A 26,093-nucleotide genomic window follows, 5' to 3' on the forward strand; every position below is an offset into this window, starting at 1 on the left:
CAAGGAGAACCTAGACTGTAAAACCCAACCCCTCAAAGGGCCCAAATTCAGCACATACCGCATGTCGTCAAATAGGCTTGTACTAAAACTTCTGTTTCATCATGAAGAGATTGACAGAAGAATACTCTGAAACCAGGCCTGAAGGAATGCATGATGTGCCCTTGCTGTTGACTTTATGTGAACATTACGTGAAAACAGAACATTTTTCCCATCCTTGATTTTTTTTAATGCATTTGTCATATAAATTTGATTTTCTGTTAAAAGAAATCCAAAAATATTGCAGAAGCAGCATTGGGGTGTGCCCACTATTCATGTCAACCCAGATCTGAAGTTGTGAATCAGCACAGAAGTCGATTGGGATGTGATTAAAACATATTAGCATGCTGTCTGTTAAACTTTTAGCCAATAGCAAAGAGACCAGTCAGCTTTCAAAGAAATCAACAGGTACTGATTTGTCTTGACACGATGTCACACTTTTTAAATAGTTCCCTATCTCGATTTAAATTTGCAAAATTACCACGGGCATTCTTTATTTTGAACGCTCTGAGTTGAAAAAATTCCAAAATTAGAATTGTTACTTACAGATGATCTAAGTAAAATCCATTCTTCCTGCATTCCCAAATTGGGGTGGGCGATGAAAGGACAGTGACCAATGGGGTGGCGAGCATCAGGTATATATTTGGGAACATAACACTTCGGAATCACAGCTCGGTCATAACAGCGCCCAGCCGGACTCAGCGGAACCTGTTGCAGGTAAGCAGGAGACGCAACTTTTACTTTTGATTTTCGCAAAGAGAGTGAAATCAGTTTTTTGACAACCTGAAGCACTTCGGAGACCTCTCCTTCTACATCTTTTTGGAATTATTCAGACGTGGCGAATGTCGAAAAGTATTATTTTGCTGATTCTGTGTCCCCAGTAACCTGCTCCAAGTCGAATCCCACGAGGATGCCTACACTTTCGCTTTCCCTGCTCGTGCTGTTGGCGGCCGTCCCGGGTTGTCTGGCCAGAGGTGCAGCCGGTTCTAAGCCGGCGACTCCTCCACCTAAAAACGAGAGTGAGAATGTGAAGAAATGCCCTCCCAGCTTTTCCAGAGGTAATTCGGTGCTGCAACTTTCCACAGTAATTCGGCCTGCGTTGCCTGATTGTACTTTTCCATCGATCCAGTTCACTTAGTTTGCGTTCACCTCTCACTTTTCCTGTGATACGGTTTGCAGGTTAATGTTTGTTTGTTTTTTTAACCTTAGGTTGGGGAGACGAACTTAGCTGGGTTCAGACCTACGAGGAAGGACTGTACAAATCAAGGAAGACGTAATGCAACCTTTTCTAACTAAAAGCGCGCTCTCTGGCGTCCGTCGGTGTTGTTCCTGTACCTGTACACATTCTTCACCCTCTCCCTCTCTCTCCATTCCTTGGATGTGTTCCTATAGGATGCGCATGTCAGATTAGCTGGTAAATGATGTAGGAATGGCAGAACTCCCGAGATGATTGTAACCTGATGAGGGAAATCCTAGGAATGAAACTCAAAACCTTGCAGACATTTCAACAGGCACCTCCAGGTGGGAGATGGACACACAGAGAGGAATTATATGGAATGTATATTAAGGGGGGGGGGAGGGGGTGGAGGAATGTTCCCATGTTCCCAGAGGTGGCCACATACAGGCAACCATCCCATTTGAAGTGATCACAGCTAAAACAGGAAATGAGAAGTGTCCCTACCCCGCGAACAACAACTGAATGATGAAGGGGGAGGAGGAAATCCATGTACAAAATATTCTCTGGGAAATACTTGGCGATGAAGTAAAATAAAGTGAAGTGCAGCGCTGTTTACTTTGTAAGTCATAGAAAGCTCTATGGCGTGATGCTAATGTGTGTTGCCGCAAAGTACAGAGAATAGGTTTAGATGATAACCTGACAGCGCGCATGATAGAATGAATTGGACACGGCTTACTCAAGGCACAGATTGAAGTTGAATTGTTTTTTTATGCTGTGAATCTCTCCTGAGGGCTATTTACAGGGAGCTCGTAATCTCCAGAATATAAAATCACAAGAAATAGGAGCTGAGGGCCTGCCATTCAACAAGATCATACCATGACTTGCTGCACTATCCCCATATCTCTAAATGCCCCCACAATCTATTGACCTCTCTCTTGAATGTGCTCAACAACTGAGCATGGGCTGCTGCCTGGGTTAGGAATCTGGTCAGAATACCAGATACTGATTCTCCTCACGGAGTGACAGTGCCTGACAGGTGTCATCCCAGGAGAGCCTCCCACATTCTCATGGCAGTATTGGCAGATGAAAGAATGATTTGTGAGTTGCCTTGTGGCGAGGGAAAGGTGTACAATGTGGAAAGACTTCCAGAAATAGGTACACCTGACCTGCATCATCAAATGAAATACTTTTTTTTTCTCCTGAAATGGGAATTGATGATTCACAATGTACAAAAAAGCAGAATGTTACAATTGCCATTCTAAGTCATGGCTCATAGTTAATTGATCAACTAAACCTTTTAGTTACTAATCTTTAGATCATGTTTTATGAGTACATGTTTGTTAAAATCAGAAAGATCCATCTACTCCAGCTTGTTGTGCCTTAGGCTCAATGAGCTGATATGTGAATCCAGGTCATCGAACAAGCTAATGCAATTTGTCACTTTTTTATCTCTGTGTTCACTTTGGGCAGGAGTTTCCCTCACCTACTAATGGCCTCCTTCACACTCCTCCAATATTCTCGCTCTTCCTGGACACCCCTGCCTCCCACTTGTTCTTGATCTCTTCATTGAGAACTGCCTGCACAATATCGGCTGTCTCAATCTCTCCGACCACCTCAATCATTCCAGTCTCTCTCCTTTGAACTTGCGGCACTCTGTTCTCTCAAGTCTGTCTCTGAATTTGTTATCAAACCTTCCAACAAGGGTGTGCTATTGTTATCTGGCATACTGATCTGTATCTTGCAGAGGCTGAGTGCCAACTCTCTGACACTTCCTCCTGGACCATGACCCCACCACCAAACATCGAGCCTTTGTTTGCTGGGCTGTCACTGACCTCACCTCCTCTGGAAATCTTCCAACCTTATAGTCCCCTAACCCCACACACCCCGCTTCTCCCTCCTTCTCAAAATCCACAAAACAGGACTTTTCTGGTAGACCCATTGTATCAGTCTGTTCCTGTCCCACAGAACTCAATGCTTACTATCTTTACTTCATCCTCTCTCCCCTTGTCCAGTTGCTTCCCACCTACATCAGATTTCATCTGATGCCCTATATCGTATCAACAATTACCTGACCCTAGCTGCCACCTCTTCACAATAGCTGTCCATTCCCCTCCAGAAGTGACTGAGGGCTCTCCGCATCTACCTTGAGCAGAAGCCTGAACAATCTCCATCCACTACCAATCTCATCCGCCCAGCTGAACTTGCCCCCTCATTCAATTATTTCTCCTTTAACTTGTCTCACTTCCTGCAAATAAAAGGTGTGGCTATGCCTGTCTTTTTGTGAGGTACGTGGACATTTCTTGTTCAACTCTTTCTCCGTTCCAGAAATGACTATATTAGTGCCGCTACAAGCTCTTACCTAGATTTGGAAAATATATCAATTTTGTCTCCAATTTCCACCGCGCTCTCTCTCCTTCACATGGACCATCTCCAAACTTTCCTTCTCTTCCTTAACCGCGCTGTCTCCTTTTCCGTTGAGAGACTCACCACCAATATTCATCATAAGCTCACCGACTCCTACAGCTACCTCGACTACAGCTTCACACACCCCACTTCCTGTCAGAACTCCATCCCATTCCAGCAGTATCTACACCTCTGTCACATCTATTCCAATGATGCCACATTTCAAAATAATGGGCAGGATTCTCCTTCCCGTTGCACCAGTTTTCTGGTGCGGCATGCCCCCGCCGGCAGCGGGATTCTCCGTCCTGCCAACTGGCCAATGGGGATTCGCATTGTGGGCAGCCCTACACCATCGGGAAATCCCCAGGCATGGGTGCGCTGCTGGCACAACAAAGAATCCCATTGGCGGAGAATCCAGCTTCTGTGCTTCTGACATGTCTGCCTTTTTCCTTAACTGATGTATCCCCCACACTGTTGTTGACAGGGCACTCAATAGTGCCTGACCCATCACCCGCATCTCTGCCTTCTGTCCTTCCCTCCCAGAACCATGATGGGACCCCTCATCATCACTTTTCACCCCACAAATGTCTGCATTCAAAGGATCATCCTCCGCCATTTCTGCCAATTTCAACATGATGCCACCACAAAACACAACTTCTCCTCACCCCTCATCAGCCTTCTGCAAAGATCACTGCCTCCATGACACCCTGGTCCACTCCTCCATCACCCCCATCTCCTCATCCCCTTCCCAAGCTATTGCAGAAGGTGCAACATCTTCCCCTTTACCTCCTCATTCACTGTCCAAGTCCCTAAACACTTTTTTTTCAGGATAAGCAGTAATTCACATGACCTCCACTGTCCACTGTATAGTACTGAAACACGGACCGGGTGACCACTTTCCAGAACACCTTCTCTCAGTCCGCAATTATAACCCCAACCTTCATAGAACAGTACAGCACAGAACAGGCCCTTCGGCCCTCAATGTTGTGCCGAGCCATGATCACCCACGTATCCACCCTATACCCGTAACCCAACAACCCCCCCCCTTAACCTTACTTTTATTAGGACACTACGGGCAATTTAGCATGGCCAATCCACCTAACCCGCACATCTTTGGACTGTGGGAGGAAACCGGAGCACCCGGAGGAAACCCACGCACACACGGGGAGGACGTGCAGACTCCACACAGACAGTGACCCAGCCGGGAATCGAACCTGGGACCCTGGAGCTGTGAAGCATTTATGCTAACCACCATGCTACCCTGCTTCCTATCATTGTCTTAACTCACCAGCTTGCTATCATTCCCACATGTCAGTCCTTGGCTTTGCAGTGTTCCGGTGAAGCCCAATGCAAACTGGAGGAACAACACCCTGTCTTCCGTTTAGGTACTTTACAGCTTTCTGGACTGAGCATTGATTTCAACAACTTTAGACTGTGAACTTTTTCCTCCATTTTGAGCCTTTCTTTAAATCAATATTTTTTGTCACTATGCAACCTCGCCCTCCCTCCCCAAACACTTGTTCTTAAATTTTGCTTTCACTGAGCACTAACCTTTGTTCTCCGATTAATACATTCCATTATCTTACTTTATGGCACTATCAGCGGGTTCTATAGTCCTTAAGGGCGGTACAGTGGCACAGTTGTTAGCACTGCTGTTTCACAGTGCCGAGGACCTGGGTTCGATTCCAACCTTGGGTGACTGTGTGGAGTTTGCACATTCTTCCTGCGTCTGCATGGGTTTTCTCCCACAGTCCAAAGATGTGCAGGTTAGGTGGTTGGGCCATGCTAAATTGCCCCTCAGGGTGGGGTTGCAAGAATAGGATGGGGGATTGAGCCTACGTAGGGTGGTTTTTCAAAGGGTTGGTGCAGACTTGATGGGCTGAATGGCCTCCTTCTGCAGGGATTCTATGATTAGCATTTCCTTTGCCTTGTGCCGTAAACCTTTTTTTCCAATCTCTCCTAGCTCACACCTATTATTGACCTACTTTGCTCCACCTGCTGCACCCACGCTTATACAGTATATAATCCATCACATTTCCCCTCTCTTTAACTCTGAGTGAAAGTTATACAGATCTGAAACATTAACTGTTTCTCTTTCCACAGAGGCTACCAGACCTGCTGAGTTTTTCCAGCATTTCCTGTTTTTATTGAAACTAGTGTGATACATTGCAGGAGGATAACCCTAAATTAATGGCACAGAGGCTTGTGTGGGTGCATTCGGCTCATTATGGCCCTGACTTCAGAAAAGAAAGAGGCCACCAAATACTTCATGGAGAACATGTTGAACAATAAGGATTTGTTCCTGGCAGATCCCTCCTTGTTATTGAGCCAATCATTCTTGCTGCCATTCTCTTTTCTGGGCAGGCCTCTCAACAGCCTTATCCTGAATGAGGACTTGGGCCACTACCACTTTACACAACGTAAAAGGGTAGCACCATATAGACTGCCTGCAGTCTATCCCTTATTATTGTGATTGACATTCTATCTTTGACCTGTAGCATTCCCAATGCATCATTCGTAATGCGTCTGGACCACCTCAGGTATTTAAGTGAGATGAACTCACAATATCATGCATGGTCTGCTTATTTGAGAACTGAGACAGACAGAACCCGATGAGCAGCGGTTCTATACAGGGAAAGTAATATACCCCACTCTAAGAATTTCTATGGTGCTGTCTGCATGTAAGATATGACACACTGAAAATAATGTATGGCTCTTGGCTGAAGTTTTGGACTCCAGTAACCATTGAAGGATCTCACAACAATGTTCCATCTGAATTCTCTGTGCACAGCCAGATTATCCCTGTAACATGTGCATGTAACCACACATTCGTGCACCTTAAAGGAACGTTTCCTGTGCAACACATTCCTGTTTGCACGACCGCAGCACAGAGGCAAAGATGCTTTACAGCACTTCTTTTTACATATTAAAAAGTCTGATATTGGAAATTTATTTCCCCTTTAAGGATCTGACCTTAAGACAAGTTAGGGCAACAAGGAAGAATGGTTCAATAACAAGGAGAGAACCACTGTGGAACAAAACATAACATTTTGGATAGCCTTTTCCAAATGCATAATAAATGTTTGAAGAGATGTTCGGATGTACAAAGCTTACTCAGCTGAGGTTGATCCTGGATCAGGTCTTGACCGATTAGACAATGCAAAACTATCCAAGTGCAGGTAATCAGCAATGAGTTGCTGATTACCATTACACATGAACTTTCAGCCCATCTTAATTCTTCATCCAGACAAATCCTAAAGTGGGTCACCTGGACTTGAAATGTTAGCTGTTCTCTCCCTACAGATGCTGCCAGACCTGCTGAGATTTTCCAGCATTTTCTCTTTGGTTTCAAATGCTAACGTCACCCAATTATATAATTGAATTGTTTCTTAAATGATTCCAGGGATTTTGTTCTCATTAATTAATCTGGGACTTGTTTATCAGTTTTATGTGAACATGAGTTTCTTGATTATCAATTACAAAATTACTATTACTTTTTTGAGCTTTTTTATTTGCATGTTTAACATTGAGTCGGTTGAGGCTCCTTGTTCTCTTTCAGATTCATCCTTCGTCGTCTCTTTTTCCTTCCTAATTTTAGCACTTTATACTTTATTCTGTAGTTGCCATTATTTGTGCAATCCATTCTGTAATTTCGGAGTTGCAAATTCCACTCTTCTAGTTTGGTATCATCTGCAAACGTGATCTCTTTGCATTCGAGTTTCTGAATCTTGATCATGTACTGGGACATTCCAGTTAGTGTTTCATCCCTATCCTGGCATAATTCTCTCAATTGTTAATGGGTGCATGTGCTTATTAATAACCCAAATGGCGTGTAAGATAATACTAAATTGTTGGTTACAGTACACTCAAATGTCACAATTGGCTTGTGTGGGTAACAAAAGACACTTGTATGAGTTTTAAGTTAAATGAGAGAAGCAGACTTTAAGAAACTATTTAAACTTTCAATCAATGCTGATCATGTGCAACAAGTCCTTTTCCAAATTTAAGCTTTTTAAATATGCGCATTTCATCGGATTTAAACAATGCAATTCATTAGAGTATTCCTTTGTTTATTTCCTTGTGCATTGACCACCTGACCTGATATTTTGTTATTTTATGTTAAATAAAAAAATAATATTGTATTTTTCCCCCATTTTAGCAATCGACCATTAATGGTTATCCACCACTTGGATGACTGCCCATACAGTCAAGGTATGTGGCACTTCAATAGTTAATTTTCTATTTATATTTAATTGTGCTTTAGAGTAAAATAGATTCTGAAAATGTTTTGCCTTTTTTGGAAGATTCAATATCACTTCCGCCAGAAAGGTTACTTGCATTGTACTTTTTTCTAACAGCCCTGAAGAAAGCATTTGCTGAGAATAAGGAAATTCAAAAAATGGCAAAAGAGGACTTTGTTATGCTTAATCTTGTGGTAAGAGAGAAAATAAAATATTAAAAAGCATTTTATGTAACAGCATAGAAAACTAAGAGTTATGGAGGTAATTATGAATTTAAGCTATTTTTGAACCATACAATTCCTACAGTGCTGAAGGAGGCCATTCAGCCCTTCGAATCTGACTCTCCGAAAGAGCACCCTACCGAGACCTACTCCCCTTACCCATCCCCGTAAGCCCACAACCCCAGTTAACCTTCACATTTTTGGACACAAGGGGCAATTCAGCATGGCCAATCCACATCAGCTGACTGTGGGAGGAAACCGGAGCACCCGAAGGAAACCTACGCAAAAACTGTGTGGAGTCCAGGTGCTCCAGTTTCCTCCCACAGTCCAAAGATGTGCAGGCTAGAAGGAGTGACCATGCTAAATTGCCCCTTAGTATCCAAAGGTTAGATAGGGCTATGGGGATAGGTTGGGCTGGGCCCAGGTAGGGTGCTCTTTCAGAGGGTCGGTGATGACTCGATGAGCCGAGTGGCTTCCGAACTGCACTGGAAGGATTCTATGATTTTGTGCTGAAAGATTGTTGGTCAGGCAGGAGTTTCCTCAATTAAAGATTGTTTGTTATGTGCTGTTTTCCAGGTTGTTAATCCTTAAGTGCATTCTAATTAAGACACAATATTTAATTGACTGTCTGTTTTGCCATCCCTTTTGAAAATAGGCATGAAATTAGCCAGTTTCCAATTTACAGGAAATTCCCCAATGACCATTAATTGTGTACAATTGTTAATGATCCACAAATCCCCTTGGAAATGATTACCATCTAACCCTGGAGATTTATTTTATTTAAATTCCTTCAGTTTGTGTCGGAATTATTTTCCTTTTCAATAAAAAACATTGGTTTTGCTTGCACTATTTCTCAAGAGAACATTTTTTTTTCTTGTGAATACTTTAATGAAAAAATCAGTTTGAACACTTGCTATTTCATAACAGAAATATAAAGTGACAAAACTGTGAGAACAGGAAGTAAGTTTGTTTTTGTATGTAGTGTCCAAATGTTTAGTTTAATGCATACTTGTATATATTTATAGGGTTTACATATGACATATTTTTGAGAGTAGGTAAGTGTTAGGATATGGAGAATTACTGTAGATTATGACATATAAATTGACCCAGTGTATAAGACTACCCCATTTTTTTGGCATTAAAAATCAGACTATGAAGGCACTAATCTGCCATTCTTATCTGGTCTAGCCTTGATATGACTCCAGATCCACACCAATGTGGTTGACTCTTAACTGCCACTTCAAGGGCAATTAGGGATGGGCAATAAATGCTTGCAGAGCCTGTGACACCCACGTTCCACGAACAAATAAAAAATAAAAATAAAATAAAAGCATTGCCAAAATGACCTGTTTCCAGCAGTTCATGTTACAACGGCAAAAACACATGTACCCATTAAGTTACATGAGCAAAATAGGTGACTGCCCAGCAGTCAAACTGGAGTGGAAAAGTTTGAAAACCATTCTAGTGAAAATGACATCTTGTGAAAATGACAGAGCAATAGAAAACAAGATTCACAGTAGTACGAGTCTACATGGACAATGGAGCAAAATTAAGTATATGGTAATTTTTAAATGTAAAAACATGCTGAATATGGTTGACTGAAGATGGAATGTATGATGCGGGGTGCCTGGTGGCCGATATAGAAAACACCATGGGCGGGATTCTCTGATCCTGAGGTTAAGTGTTGACGCCGTCGTAAACGCTGTTGTGTTTCTCGACGGCGTCAACATGGCTTCAGGAGCAGCGATTCTGACCCCTACAGGGGCCAGCACGACACTGGAGCGACCCACCCCACTCCAGCTGCTGATTCCGTGTCAGATGGGTGCTGCGGGTCTGTGCATGTGCAGTGAGACCAGCGCGATTGCCGCGCATGTGGCTCCCTTCTCCGTGTCGGCCCCAACACAATAGGGCTACAGGGGCCGACGTGGAACAAAAGAGGCCTCCAGCCCGCCGATCGGTAGGCTCCGATCGCAGGCCAGGCCACAGCGGAGGCCCCCCCTGGGGTCGGGAGCCCCCTCCCCACCAGGCCCCCCTCAGATCCATTCACGCTGAGCTCCCGCCGGGTAAGACCAGGCTAGAACAGCGCCGGCAGGACTCGGGATTTTTTTGTACGACCGCTCGGCCCATCCCGGACCGAGAATCGCCGGGGGGGGGGGCTCTACCGGCACCCCGACCGCGCCACCACAATAGCGCCGATTCTCCACTCACCAGGGAATCGGCGGACCGGCATTGGGGCGGCATCGCGCAATTCGCGACTGTCCCGGCAATTCTCCGGCCCGGACTGGGATGACAGAATCCCGCCCCATTTATTTGTGTTGGACATGTTCACAGGCACCTCTTGATCTCATTTATATGGGATCTGAAGACATAGCATCCATATTACAGCAATACCACGGGGGTCTAAAACCTATAGTTCACCCTTTAGTGTGTGACTCAGCAAGTCATTAAAGGATCATCATGCTGATGACCATCCAAGGTGCTGATGACAAGGAATTGTCCTGATAGCTTTAGAAAGAAAAGCCATGTTAACATCTTTGTCAGAAAAGGTGCAAGATATTTTGGCAATTCTAATCTTTTCTTTGTGAACCCACAGTATTAGCTGTGCCCCTAATGCATTTTAAAAGTATAATAGTGGGAGTGATGAAAAATTAGGGTAAAATAAAAGTGCAATATATGGTCTATTTTAAATAGAATTGCATTGTTCTTTAACACTGAGCAGTTTGCAGGTTATAGTGCAACCTACTGGCAATAGAACTTGCATTCAGTATCTTCAGTAGCACACTCATTAGAATTTCAGGGCTGAAATTTTGCTCCAAAGTAATTTGCATAGAGTCAGCAAGTTCCTAACTTTCCAAACATGACTTGGGAGGAATATCCCTGAACTATCTAATTTTCATTTTGGAGTACGGGGGAAAGTTGTGGGGGGCAGTTGCTCATTGGAGTCCACTGCCTCTGGAAACAGAGCAAAAGCAGGCTATTTAAAATTCCTGCCTTTGTGCTCTGAGACTTGGTTCCAGTTGTAAGAAAAACAGTGAAGCAGAAAGCAGTCATCCTAGCCCCCATCCCCCACACACTGTCCATGCCCCATTCATATCAGATCATTCCAACTTATCGCCCTCCATGCCAACCCTTTATCCTTACACCCTCCATGCCATGGGCAACCTCAGAAACCACGCTGAGATGAACTAAAATAAAGTTCTAGCTATCGATTACAGATGTCAATTTTTTTTAAACACTCTCATTGATAAAAACCCATTCATCACTTAAAGCCCTTCAAGAACTTAATTCAAAATAAATATTTGCATTCATAGCCCCACATCAAAGACAGCTAATTGCTTTATAACCACTTGCAGCAATCAATCAAATTCTGAACATGCAGACCCCCACTGTGATAATGATAGGATGTGGAAGCTGTTTGCCACACTAATCCTATGATCACTTTCAGGCTTCTGTAAACAAACATCTATTTTAATTGCAAGCACCAATTTGTTTTCTCAGCTGAGAGTCACAGCAAGCTGGGGTTTTATTTCTTCAAAATTTAAAGAGCCGGGGATTTAAATTCCTTGACTTTTTCACAGTGCCACAGAGTGTATCCACTTTTTGCGCACATTAATGCCCACTATTTACACTCCCAAAGGGGAACCTATCCTTCCCAGATAACTCTGGTACATTTGGAGCTTTTCCTCAAATGTCTAAAGCCCATGAGTCATTTTTCAGAAATCTGGGTAGTGAAAATTGCTTTTGAATCAAGGCAACTGCACTTTTAAATGTGTTGCTGCCTCCTTGAACCATGGATATGTGTATACCCCTGGCCCCTGGTTTGTCCCCTACCCCAGCAAAAATAATGGGTGCTGGGTTCAGGGGCAGGACTTCTGGGAATCTGGGCTCTGGCACCATTTTGGTTAAGGTCCAAAGCCCTTCCAACTCCATGAAAATTTAGGCCTCCGTCTGTGTGTGCATCTATGTCTGGCTTCTCTGTCAGTGATTTTATTCAGTCAGCTCAACCATTTCAGGGGACAAACCTATTCATGCTACACTGCTAGCATGTACACAGCCTATTGAATAAAGAGCAGGTTTGTGTTATCTACAGATTTATATATTGCATTCTTTCTTTTAAATACGTACTTTAGTATTGTTTGCATTACCAATTGGCATTGCTAGATGCAACTTTGATTCTGATTTATGATAGAACTTCAGCTGCAACTAAATCTTCATTTTCATTCCAGTTTGAGACAAATGACAAAAATTTGTGGCCTGATACCCAGTATGTTCCCAGGATAATCTTTGTAGGTAAGAATTTTGTTTTATGTGAGGGATATATTGGTTAGTATTCCCAGCATTTAATATGTGTACTTAAGTATTGAGTGTTTTTTTTCTTTGACTACAGATCCCTCCTTGACAGTGAGAGCAGATATCAGAGGGAAGTATGACAATCGTTTATACACGTATGAGTCTGGTGACATTGAGCTCTGTAAGTCCAAGTTGCTTCTATTAAACTGTAAATATATTTGTCACAAATTTTAATGGCCTGAACACATCCCCGCTGACTCCAGCAGCTCCAATGCAAATTGGACACCAATGACCATTGATTGGCATAAGGTGGGACTTCCACCCTCACTCAGAAGGAAGATCTGCCGGCCAATTCAATTTGGCCAGCAGCTCTCCAGTCCCTCCAGGCACAGTTTGCTGTGGGCAGAAGAGGCATTGCAGGGAACTGCCTGGAACAAAGCCCCGGGACCCGAAGGACCGGTAAATAGCTGGGGTTCCAGAATGCGGAATGTAGGGAATGTCAAGGGCTTCACCAGGGGGACAATTTGAGTGATGGGGGATAGACTGCGAGGGAGGTCCAACGACCATCAGGCTTTAAGGTGGGGGTGCCCCCAGTCACCCCGAGATTGAACTTTGTCTTTTTCTGGCCTCAGTTGGACCCTGAGCTTCTGATTGTCCATTGTTTTAATTCTTCACCTTGCATTCAAGCTGACCCCTCTATCCTCAACCTCCTGTAGTGTTCAAATAAAACTCAGGAGCAGGAATCCTGGATGAATCTCAGTGTAAGCTCAAAGAACAGCATCTTATCTTTCAGTTAGGCACTCTGCACCCTTCCAGTCTCAATGCTGATACCATAATCTCTGGCCCAATTTTGTTTGGGCAAGTAGTGTTGAATTTCTGGTTGTTATTCTGTAATCCCTATTGGAAATGTAGATTTAGGGTTGTGCAAAATTGGTCTCAGTTGTAACATCTCCACAGTTGAATAATCTGCTGGCAGTGGCAGCTTTTAGTTAGCCTGTGGGACCGTATCCAAATGGCAAAAAAAGGACATGAAATTGTTGGGTACACACTTGTGATTTCCTGATGCACGCTTCCAGCAGGCACGACTCCAAACCAGGAGTGCACATTAGGAACATTGATCTTTTAGATTTCCCTCATTGGTAAATTTTAAGTTTTGGACTAAGTGTGTTACTTAGCAAATTGTCAGTGAATTTGAATTACAGCTTTTCTGATTTGTTTATAGAAATCACTGAGAAAATTGCATAAAGATTTAATTGAACTTGGGAGGTCTGGGTTTTTCAAAAGATATTTAACATTTTAAAATTTGTGATTTCTTGGTGACAAAAGCTATTATAAGTGTCTATGCCTATTCAAAGCTGTTCAACCATTCATTTTTATTTAAAAATCTGTGGTCCATCTGTAGTTGCATTACTTCAGGTATTGAGATTAAAGAAACTGGTGCTGCATTACGGCAGAGCAGATAAGAGGCAATCTGATTAACATAATCAAACATGGAAGGGTTTTGATGGGACAAAAGGAAAAACTATTTCAGTTGGCCAGGAATTGGGAGGTATGAATTTATTGAACAAGTGCCCAAAGGATGAAACCAAAAATAGTTTGTTTTTATATCACGTGCTTGTTAAAACATGAAATGCACTGCCAGAAACCATGGTGGAAGGAGAATCTGTAATAGCTTTTAGAACAGCTACCAATTTCAGGGAAAATAAAGGGCAAAAATGTGTAAGTTCTTACAACAAGCCAGCATAAATGTAATAGTTTAATGGCCATTGCCTATGCTGTAAAATTCTATGATTCCATGATCAGGCTTCAGAAATAACTAAAGGGAAAGCCAAGAAATCTAAAATGTTTGCCCAAGATCTACAACCACAGCTTTCCATTTGTTGGAAATAGAGCTCAACTTTGGTTCAAATTCAGTACTAACTATTGCCAAGCTCTTAGCTAAACTATGATAAAGAGTACCTCATGCTGGTGGGAGAACTATCCGACTATATTGCATTCACCTCATCAAAGACAATACAAAGTGGTGCTGGCAAAGAATGTGTGTAAAAAAAAAGCTACGAGCCATTCCATGCTGTCAGTTGAAGTAGAACAACCAGGATATCAGTAACCTGGACTACGGTTTCGCGGCCTTAAAGGATAGATATTTAAAATATTAATTTTCTTGATCCCACTGCCAGAAAAATCCAAGCTGAGTTTTTGCATATAAACATCAGTTACATTCATGTCAAATTTCCTCTGGTTCAGCATCACTAATCAGTCCCAACAGATTTGGGCCTCTTTCAAACTGAAGTGTGACTTTACCAAACAAGATCAAAGAGTAGCATGTGCCATTTACTTTCCAGTTTACTGGAATATTTTAAATGCTCACAGTAATTTCTCCCAGTTCAGAAGTACTGGGGAATATGGAATATATTCTAACAGATCATGGGGGGATTCACCGACACTCCGCGCCGAAATCGCACTTGGCACGGAGGTGGAGAATTACCCACACTGGCACGCGAAATCGCGATCGATGCGGCGCCGGTTGGGGGCTGTTGAAAGTGGCCCCCATGGCGATTCTCGGCGCCCGACGGGCCGAGTGCCCGCCGAGTTCCTCCAAGTCCCACTGTCGTGGTTCACATGTGGTCCCACCCGGCCGGACAATGGCATTCTGGCTGCGGGGGCCGTCCTGGTGGGGGCCGGGTGGATTTGACTCCGGGGGGTCCTCCATGGTGGGCAGGCCCGCGATTGGTGGCTACCAATCGGCAGGCGCGCTCATTCCGGGAGGGGGGCCTATGTTCCTCCGCGTCAGGCCCCTGTAGGGCGCCGCCGTGTTGTGCAGGGGCTGGCGCAAAGCTGGCCGGCACGTGCATGCGCGGACCCGTGCGCATGCGCAGCCGCACGTAACTGCAGGGCCCCGCTGGCAGCCGGAGCTGCGGGACGCATGCCGAGGCCTGCTTGCCCCTTTGAAGACCGAGAATTACCCCGGACTTTCTCGGAAAAAGTCTGGAGTGATTCCCGCCTGTTTTCCGGCGGGATGGAGACTTAGTTCCCATAAGGGAAAAATCGCCCCATAACTCACAAGAACACCCTCCAAACTCACATACTCAAGTTTCTAGAAATGGCAAACTGTAACCAATGTAACTGTGAGTAATCACAGAGAAATAATCCAAGTAACAATTTGCCAAAGTCAGAACTGCTGCATTTTATCATTGTTTTTAAATTGTCTATCATACGTGACTAACCAACATTTTCTTCTTTCTTCAGTGGCTTCAAACATGAAGGCAGCGAAAGTACTGTTGAAACATGAATTATAAGAGCTTGGCATCATCTCTCTACCATAAGCATTATTAGTTACATCATTTCTGTACAACACTTGTAACCATAACATTGGGAAGAATCATTGCATGTCACTGTCCTAGTATTGTGTTATGAGCAAATAAAAGTGTAAATAATGTTCTCTCAATATTGGGCATTTCAACTTGCTGGTGATGACATTTTAATAAATCCTTTTGATACCTATGTGCACAGTGTCTGTGATTCTTAAGTGAACAGACTGTGTAAGAGGTTCTATGGTGTGGTTTTATGACCTATTTACAGTTTAAAATATGAAAGAAACTTGCATTTATGTAGTGCCTTACATGACCTCTGGTTGTCCAAACATATTTAACAGCTAATAAAGTACCTTTTGAACTGTAGGCACTGTTTTGTGATATGCCTCAAACTGTTGAATATTAATCCTTCATGGGTTGGCAAGTAATACTTTATGACATGCAAACTTTATAATGGAGAATACATTATAAGCAGATTACATTCTTTACTAGTTAATTATAAAACATAGTATTGCCAATAAAAGCTTGTTTATTCCGCTCAGAATTACCTATCCCTTTTAGTAGGTACTATGCAGTTTTAGTATATTGGATGTTTTCATTTAAAATATTTCATTATGTCGCACTTTCTAGTGTTTTTCATCAGAGTCTCGTCCATTTGTAAATATAAAGTTGCCATAGTCCCATATGGCCATAGGCTGCTTTCCCCTTTGAGGGGGAGAGCTGACTGGTGGTAGTTTAACCTGAGGATCACCACCCTTCAGGCAAGGGGCAAGGTTGAGAAGGCGGGGCCTTCACGAATAATAATAATACTCAGCCAGTGCAGGAATTGAACCTGCGCTGTTAGCCTTGCTCTGCATCACAAACTAGCTTTCCAGCCAGCTGAGCTAAATGGCAAATGAATAACTAAGTGAATAACCTAAATTATGAAACAAAATAAATTGTGTGACTTTTTTCGTTATTAATGGATCTCAATGTACTTCATCCCCAGTAAAATGAATTTCTACAGATGAATTTAGAGAAAATGGATCTCATGTAATGGGGAGCATGATTACTAGCTGTGTCTTCCTTTTACATACTAGTATGGCAGCAAGTTATCTCGCCTGGTGTGATAAAGTTTGACCCTGTGCAGATGAACAAACCACAAGAACCAAATTTACCCAATAGCCCCAATGAAAATATTTTATAATTTATACTTTAACAATCAAATCAGAATTACATAGTTTAGGCATGAACGACCAGACAAATCAGGGTCAATAGAAATTACACCTCAAGTAGCAGATACAACAAAGATGTCTCAGGCACCCACTCCATCTATATCGTATGGTTGAATTTGAACCACAAAGTCCTTCAAGACTCTGATCTTCCTCAGATAGAATTCCAGCTCCCTTTCTTCCTGTACTCAGCCACAGATTTTCATTCAACAGCAGCTCCCACTCAAATTGAGTTCCATGGTACAACCTTCAACCAAAAGGTGTGCTTCTCCAGAAATTTCTCAGCGTTACTCCAGCCGGTCTTCATTACTGGGATTGACCAGAATCATCTTTATTCAAAGCATCAGGAACAATCTGGTGCACTGTACGGTAGATTCTGGTCATTCAATTACTCCAAAGGAACAGAGTGAACAGCAGCAAACTTACTTTTGCTTACGTGTCTTGCAGATCCAGTCTTCAAATACTCCTCCGAATATGAAATGAAATGAAAATCGCTTATTGTCACAAGTAGCCTTCAAATGAAGTTACCGTGAAAAGCCCCTAGTCGCCACATTCCTGCGCCTGTTCAGGGAGGCTGGTATGGGAATTGATCAGTGCTGCTGGCCTGCCTTGGTCTGCTTTAAAAGCCAGCTCTCCAGCCCTGTGCTATATGCCACTACAATCACCTCCCTGGCAAGCCTGAAGAACACATGGGCCTGTTTTCAAACTGTAACCCTGGGTTTTTAAGACCCCTTTTTACCCTGTGTAGGTATGCAAGGACTGGGCCTGTAAATTATTTAAACATTGCCATTCCGAACCAGTCCTCCAGGAGGAGCCCAAGCAACCCATTCAGTCTTTGCTGTGAGTTTCATTGTGCCCTGCTTACCTGAGAGTGGATTGCCACTTCCCTCTCATTCACGCTGCTTCTTTGATGCCAGTCAACTGACTCACACCAACTTCACACAAAATAGTGCCGTGTCCAGCCTGCCAGACACCATCTCCCTCCTAGGGAAAAAAGAAAGCTTTTCCATTGTAAAGTTTTCTTCACAACATTTTCAAAATAAAGCAAGTACTTGACACCATAAATATGTTGACAAATAGTTTATGATGTACTGTGCACTTAACATTTTTTTTTGTCAGGACTTCCAGTTGCGGCTATGCGGAGCTAAGCCGCAGGTTCGGCAGCTCCCGCCAGGAAAGGACTTTTGGGCTCTTTTATGGGCCCCCAGCGGTACTTGCTCGACGGTTCCCAACGTTGGAAGGTGTCTGCAGCGGATCCTCAGTGTTCTATGGTCTTGACCAGGAGTGGGGCCAGCAAAATAGCAGTGGCAGCGCCTAAGAAAAAGCGGGGGAAGAGAATCAAGATGGCGGCGGGCGGAGGCCTCGAGGAATGGAGGCAGTGGGCACAGGTGCAGCAACAGACTCTCCAGCGATGTTTTCAGGAGCTAAAGGTGGAGCTGCTAGACTCGCTGAAGGCGAATGCGGACAAGCTGCTGGTGACGCAGGCAGCCCAGGGGGTGGAGATCCGGAAGCTCCGACAACAAGCCTCCGAAAGAGAGGATGAGGCCACGGCCTTCGTGGTAAAGGTGGAGATGCATGAAGCACTCCATAAGAAGTGGCAGGAGCGGTTCGAGGAGATGGAGAACCAATCAAGGCGGAAATATTTACGGATCCTGGGCCTCACGGAGGGGCTGGAGGGGTCAGACCTGGGGGCCTATGTGGTTGTTTCGTTGAACTCGCTGATCGGAGCAGGGTCCTTCCAGGGGCCCCTGGAGCTGGAGGGGGCCCACAGAATACTGGCCAGAAGGCCCAAGCCAAATGAGCCGCCACGGGCGGTGCTGGTGCGTTCCACCGGTTCGCTTACCGAGAGTGCGTGCTTAGGTGGGCCAAGAAGGAGCGGAGCAGCAAATGGGAGAACACGGTAGTGCGGATCTACCAGGACTGGAGTGCGGAGGTGGCTAAGCGGAGGGCCGGGTACAACCGGACGAAGGCGGTGCTCCACAGAAAGAGTGTGAAGTTTGGCATGTTGCAGCCAGCGCATCTATGGGTCACTTTCAAGGACCGGCACTTTTATTTTGAGTCCCCGGAGGAGGTGTGGCCCTTTGTGCAGGCCGAGAAGTTGGACTCTGACTGAGGGTCGGGGGTTTGTAAATAACTGTGTTAACCTTTGGTGGGAAGGGTCTCTGTTTTAGGCTGTTTTATGCTGTTTTAAGCTGGTTGTGTGTTGGTTCTTGGGCGGGTGGGGTGCTGTCTTTTTTGCGTGGGCAGGGTCGGGCAGAGGGAAAGCGTGTGCTTTTCTTCTGTTTCCCGTGCTGAGAGTGGATGGGGGCGGGGTCGGAGCTGTGAAGCGCGCACTTTTTTCCCCGCGCGAGAGCGGGAGGGAGAGGAGGAGGGTCTGCTGATGGGTCTGGGGGAGGAGGAGGAGCCCCACGTTGTGGGGGGTCGGAGATGTGGCGGGAGTCGCCGGGGTCAGCAGAAGTTAGCTGGCTCACGGGAGTGCTACGGAGGGAGTAACACGGCTGGGAGGGGTCCTAGCCTGGGGGGGGGGGGTACCGGGTTGCTGCTGAAATGGCCAGGAAGAGCTGGAGTATGCAGGGGGGGCCGGGGTGGGGGTTTGCCGCCGTGTGGAACGGGCCGAGCGGGGGGCGCTGACCTGGGGCGGGCAGGGGACGGGTTATGGCTACTCGGCAGGGGAGGGGCGCAGGGAGCCCTCTGATCCGGCTGATAACTTGGAATGTGAGGGGGTTGAATGGGCCGGTCAAATGGGCCCGGGTGTTTACGCACCTGAAGGGGCTGAAGGCGGACGTGGCTATGCTCCAGGAGACGCACCTGAAGGTGGCGGATCAGGTTAGACTGAGGAAGGGCTGGGTAGGCCAGGGGTTTCATTCGGGGCTGGATGCAAAAAATCGGGGGTTGGCGATTCTGGTGGGAAAAAGGGTCTGACAGTGGAGGGAGGTATGTGATGGTGAGCGGCAAATTGCAAGGGGAGCGGGTGGTGCGGGTGAATGTCTATGCCCCAAATTGGGGCGATGCGGGTTTTATGCGGCGCATGCTGTGCCACATTCCAGATCTAGAGACGGAGGGCCTGATACTGGGGGGGGGGACTTTAACACAGTGCTGGAACCCCATTGGTTCGATCCATGTCCAGGAAGGGCAGGAGGCCCGCAGCGGCTAAGGTGTTGAGGGGGTTTATGGACCAGATGGGGGGGGTGGATCCTTGGAGGTTCGCGAGGCCGAGGGCCAGGGTGTATTCATTTTTTTCCCACATGCATAAAGCCTATTCCCGGATCGATTTTTTTGGCCTGAGCAGGGGGCTGATTTCGAGGGTGAAGGATGCCGAGTATTCGGCCATAGTCATTCCGGACCATGCCCCGCACTGGGTAGACCTTGGGCTGGGGGAGGAGAGGGACCAGCGCCCGCTCTGGCGCCTGGAGGTGGGACTGCTGGCGGAAGAGAAGGTGGGCGGGCGGGTTCGGGGGTGTACCAAGAGGTACTTGGAGGCCAATGATAATGGGGAGGTCCGGGTGGGGACGGTTTGGGAAGCATTGAAGGCAGTGATTAGAGGGGAGTTGATTTCCATCCGAGCCCATAGGGAGAGGGGAGAGCAAAGAGAGAGGGAGAGGTTGGTGGAGGAGATGGTGAGGGTGGACAGGAGATACGCGGAGGCTCCAGAGGAGGGAGGAGGGGAGCGACGTAACCTGCAGGCCAAGTTCGACATGCTGACCATCGGAAAGGCGGAAGCTCAGTGGAGGAAGGCACAGGGAGCGGTGTACGAATATGGGGAGAAGGCGAGTAGGATGCTGGCGCATCAGCTACGTAAGCGAGACGCGGCCTGGGAGATTGGTGGAGTGACGGATAGGGGAGGCAATGTGGTGCGAAGGGGGGTGGACATTAATGGGGTCTTCAGGGACTTTTATGGGGAATTGTACCGGTCCGAGCTCCCAGTGGAGGTGGGGGGAATGGGGCGCATTTTGGATAGGCTGACATTTCCAAAGGTGGAGGAGGGACAGGTGGAGTGGCTGGAGGCGCCGATTGAGCTGGAGGAGCTGGTCAAAGGGATAGGCAGCATGCAGTCGGGGAAGGCGCCGGGGCCGGATGGGTTTCCGGTCGAATTTTACAAAATGTATGCAGACCTGTTGGGCCCCCTGTTGGTTAGGACCTTTAATGAGGCAAGGGAGGGGGGGCTTTGCCCCCGACTATGTCACGGGCGCTGATTTCCTTGATCCTTAAACGGGACAAGGACCCTCTACAGCAGGGGTGGGCAAACTACGGCCCGCGGGCCGCATGCGGCCCACCAAGATCAAATCATTAAAAAAAAAATGTTTTTTTTAATTTAAAAAAAAACTTTTAATATTTTTTTTATAAGGTTAATGGGGGGGGGGGGGGCCTGTTGGGTTACTGGTATAGGGTGGATACGTTGACTTGAGTAGGGTGATCATTGCTCGGCACAACATCGAGGGCCGAAGGGCCTGTTCTGTGCTGTACTGTTCTATGTTCTATGTTCTATATGAGGCGCCCAGAATCATAACCGGGTGAAGAGCCATTTTTGAAAAGTAGAGAAAAAGAGGGCTAAAGGCAGGATGCCGCTGGGGGAAGCGCTGAGGTATATGCCGCACGCTAATTGGTTACAACCGGGACTATTAATTAATATACTATGCGGCCCTTTAAAATTGTGGATGTCTGAATGTGGCCCTTGCACGGAAAAGTTTGCCCACCCCTGCTCTACAGTGTGGATCATATAGGCCGATCTCGTTGTTAAATGTGGATGCCAAGCTGTTGGCGAAGATCTTGGCCACAAGGATAGAGGACTGTGTGCCGGGGGTCATTCATGAGGACCAGACAGGGTTTGTGAAGGGAAGGCAGCTGAACACAAATATACGTAGGCTTCTGAATGTTATAATGATGCCGGCGGTAGAAGGGGAGGCGGAGATTGTGGTAGCATTAGACGTGGAGAAGGCCTTTGATAGGGTTGAGTGGGGGTACTTGTAGGAGGTGCTGGAAAAGTTTGGGTTCGGGGAGGGGTTTGTCAGTTGGGCGAGTGTAGCCACGAATAGGAGGACATCAGAGTACTTTCGGTTGTCCGGGGGACGAGGCAGGGGTGTCCACTGTCCCCGTTGCTCTTTGCGTTGGCAATTGAGCCCCTGGCCATGGCATTGCGGGAGTCGGGGAATTGGAGGGGTCTGATGCGGATTGGTGAGGAGCACCGAGTGTCGTTATACGCAGATGACTTGTTGCTTTATGTGGCGGACCCAGTGGGGGGAATGCCGGAGGTGATGCAGATCCTTAGGGAATTTTGGGGCTTTTCTGGGTACAAGCTCAACCTGGGTAAGAGTGAGCTGTTCGTCGTGCACCCGGGGGAGGAGGGGATTGGTAGGCTCCCGCTGAAAAGGAGGAGCTTTCGGTACCTGGGAGTCCAGGTGGCTAGGAGCTGGGGGGCCCTTCACAAGCTTAACCTCACTAGGCTGGTGGAGCAAATGGAGGAGGAGTTCAAAAGATGGGACATGTTGCCGCTGTCGCTAGCGGGCTGGGTGCAGTCCGTCAAGATGACAGTGCTCCCAAGGTTTTTGTTCCTGTTCCAGTGCCTCCCCATCCTTATCCTGAAGGCCTTTTTTAGGAGGGTCAACAGGACTATTACGGGATTTGTATGGGCGCATGGGACTCCGAGGGTGAGAAGGGTGTTTTTGGAGTGAGGCAGAGATAAAGGGGTGCTGACATTGTCCAACCTCTGTGGGTACTATTGGGCTGCCAACACAGCGATGGTGCGTAAGTGGGTAATGGACGGGGCAGGGGCAGCATGGAAGAGGATGGAGATGGCGTCCTGCGTGGACACAAGCCTGGAGGCGCTGGTAACGGCGCCGTTGCCGCTCACTCCAACGAGGTATACCACGAGCCCGGTGGTGGCGGCTACCCTCAAAATTTGGGGGCAATGGAGACGGCATAGGGGGGAGGTGGGGGGGCTCGATGGAGTCCCCGATACGGGGGAACCACCGGTTTGTTCCAGGGAGCATCGATGGCGGGTTTCTAGGCTGGCACAGGGTAGGGGTTAGGAGGTTGTGGACCTGTTTGTGGATGGGAGGTTTGTGAGCCTGGGTGAGTTAGAGGGGAAGTTTGGGCTCCCCCCGGGGAACATGTTTAGGTACATGCAGTTTAGGGCATTTGCCAGACGACTAGTGGAGGGGTTCCCTCTGCTGCCCCCACGTGGGATACGGGACAAGGTGCTCTCGGGAGTGTGGGTTGGAGGGGGGAGGATTTTGGACGTGTACCACGTCATGCAGGAGGTAGACGAGGCCTCGGTGGAGGAGCTGAAGGGTAAATGGGAGGAGGAGCTGGGTGAGGAGATTGAGGAGGGGACGTGGGCGGATTCCCTGGAAAGAGTGAATTCCTCCTCTTCCTGTGCGATACTTAGCCTCATACAGTTCAAGGTGCTGCACAGGGCCCACATGACCGGGCGAGGATGAGTAGGTTTTTCGGGGGCAAAGACAGGTGTGCTAGGTGCTCGGGGAGCCCAGCGAACCATACCCATATGTTCTGGGCATGCCAAGCGCTGGGGGAATTTTGGAAGGGGGTAGCAAAGACGGTGTTGAGGGTGGTGGGATCCAGGGTCAAGCCAGGCTGGGGACTCGGAATTTTTGGTGTTGCAGTGGAGCCGGGAGTGCAGGAGGCGAAAGAGGCCGGTGTTCTGGCCTTTGCGTCCCTAGTAGCCCGGCGGAGGACCTTGCTTCAATGGAAGGATGCGAGGCCCCCAAGCGTGGAGGCCTGGATCAATGATATGTCAGGGTTCATCAAATTGGAAAAGGTGAAATTTGCCCTGAGGGGATCAGTACAAGGGTTCTTTAGGCGGTGGCAGCCTTTCCTGGACTTCCTGGCAGAACGGTAGGAATATAGGCCGGCAGCAGCAGCAACCCGTGGGGGTGGGGTGGGGGTGGGGGGGGGGGGGGGGGGGGAGAGGGGGGTTTGTTTCGGGGGAAGGGAGAAATGTGTATATGTGTTTATTGAATATGCCGGGTGTTTATCTATTTCTTCTTATTGTAGTTACTGGGGGTGGCGGGGGGGGGGGGGGGGGGGGGGGGGGGGGGGGGGGGTTGGTTTTGGTTTTGGAGGTTAGTGTGTTTTTATTTTTGTTGTTGTTAATACTGTTTTTTTGTTGTTCTTATTGGAGCACTCCAATAAGGAATCATAAAGAGAAACCCATTGACATAGACATAGAACATACAGTGCAGAAGGAGGCCATTTGGCCCACTTAAGCCCTCCCTTCCACCCTAGCCCCCTAACCCAATAACTCCTAACCTTTTTGGACACAAAGGGCAATTTAGCATGGCCAATCCACCTAACTTGCATGTCTTTGGACCGTGGGAGGAAACCAGAGCACCCAGAGGAAACCCACACAGACACGGGGAGAGAGTGCAAATTCCGCACCGACACTGACCCAGCAGGGAATCGAACATGGGACCCTGGCGCTGTGAAGCCACAGTGCTAACCACTATGCTACTGTGTTGCCCATTGTTGGCTTAAAGGTTCAGTGACACCTTGCTGAGATCCTCCAGAAGCAGTGCAAGATCACAGAGAGATTTTTTTTCCTGTCAGATGGATGAAGAAGGCTGACATTACCAAAGAGCCCTGATCAGAGGTGAACAGCCAGGGAAATCAGCAGTGTGATTGGATGTAGTTTCTTTTGGCATATTCAGTAATTATCAAGCCAGGCAATAACTCCTCCAGTAGCCAAATGGAGATTTATGAACCCTCCACTGAATTTTACCAGCAGATAGTCTTCAATATGAGTCATCGATTAGGGTGCACCGCAGCTGCAGCCTGGAATCCCTGCAAGGCTCCACTTCTGGTAATTTGCTGCACAAAGGCCTTATCCACTGTAGAAATGGTTGTGGAGAACCCATTGTTGGCGTGGCAAGTTGAAGCCGGGTGAGTGGGGTATGGGGCCCGTGACGAGGTGTTTTGATTCCATTCCTGTTGCCATTGGGTGCAGTGTAGGCTACTCCAATCTCTGCATTTTTAGTCCGATCAACCACCTTGCTCCCCACCCAGTTCTATCTCAGCAAGGATCAGAGGAGGAATATTGGGCAGTCCTCCACCAGCCTGTATTTGCTTCCTCCTGTTGAAAGGGTGCATGTGTCTACATCTCCCACTCATGCAGCACTCTTCAGTGAAGTGAAGTGAGGAGGAGAGTGGGAACTCACATGGCATGTAATCAGTTAGTGATTAGATCATGCTGGAAAGGAAGAGCATTATATCCGCGGGTTGATATTTGAACGTTTAGTGGGCAGGATTCTCCACTTGTGAGAATAGGGGCGGCATTCTCCATCAGCCGACACCAAAGTCGTGAAACGCGACTGAGCAGAGAATCAGTCATGATGCCAAAATCGTGGAGGATGCCTGGTACATGCCAGAACGCCATACTTCAGTGCCTTGACAGCGGCGTTGATGTGTTCTAATCCGCACGTACAGTAAACGCTGTTGACACATAATTAGCGGGCCTGACCTGGTACTCTCCAGGGTCTCCGCAATGCTCCGCCTCTGCCGGGGAATTATCAATGGCCAGTTTCACTTGTGGTTTTAAAAATCTGGAAATAGGTGCCGTGACTGTTGAGGGAGAGAGAGGATGTAGGACATGCAGAGGCGTGACCATGAGTTTCCGGCCCTGCCGCCGGCAGGTCTGGCTGGGGGGTGGAGGTCTCCGCCAGGCCCGGGACAGCAGGGATGATGGGGGGAGGGGTCAGGGTGACACTCCACGGGACCGGGTGTTCAGGCACGGACCATCTTTCTATGCACCCCGCTGACCGCCCACCGTGGCCCTGGTTGTGCAGAGTGTCATCGGTCATTTGAGTGCACATCTCAGTATGGGGGTACGCACCATGATAATATGTCTGATTTTCACCCCCGAAGACAATGGACTTTGGAATCCAACCAGGAATGGTGGCCTACACCTTGTCGCCGCAGCCCTGGGAGATGCACTGAGGCTGTATGAGCTGGAGCTGCTCAGGGAGGACCCGCAGGGGCAAAGCCTGCCCCTGAGGAACTGGAGTCAGCGGTGAACATGGAGAGCCAGCGTCCCAACAGGCCGAGGAGGAGGAGGTGGGAAGGAGGAGCCACATGAGGCCTTGTGTATAGCGGCAGCGCCCATCATTCAATGACCTGCCGAACCGGGCATGCCATTGAAGACTCAGGCTGAGCAGGGGGACAGTGGAACATATCTGCCAGATCACGGAACA

At 47.2% G+C, this 26,093-nt stretch overlaps 1 protein-coding gene across 1 annotated transcript; it reads left to right on the plus strand.

The window, feature by feature from the left end:
• The first annotated feature begins 542 nt into the window (after nt 1-542).
• Nucleotides 543-16,045, plus strand: LOC119966168 (anterior gradient protein 2 homolog). Its single transcript, XM_038797469.1, has 8 exons — nt 543-753; nt 918-1,094; nt 1,246-1,309; nt 7,776-7,828; nt 7,975-8,051; nt 12,305-12,368; nt 12,466-12,549; nt 15,615-16,045. Exons 2-8 carry the CDS (start codon nt 947-949, stop codon nt 15,662-15,664), a joined length of 540 nt encoding a protein of 179 aa, XP_038653397.1. The 5' UTR covers nt 543-753; nt 918-946; the 3' UTR covers nt 15,665-16,045.
• The last annotated feature ends 10,048 nt before the right edge of the window (nt 16,046-26,093 follow it).

This window comes from Scyliorhinus canicula, chromosome 5 (assembly GCF_902713615.1).
Source record: "Scyliorhinus canicula chromosome 5, sScyCan1.1, whole genome shotgun sequence".
Classification (NCBI taxonomy): Eukaryota; Metazoa; Chordata; class Chondrichthyes; order Carcharhiniformes; family Scyliorhinidae; genus Scyliorhinus; species Scyliorhinus canicula.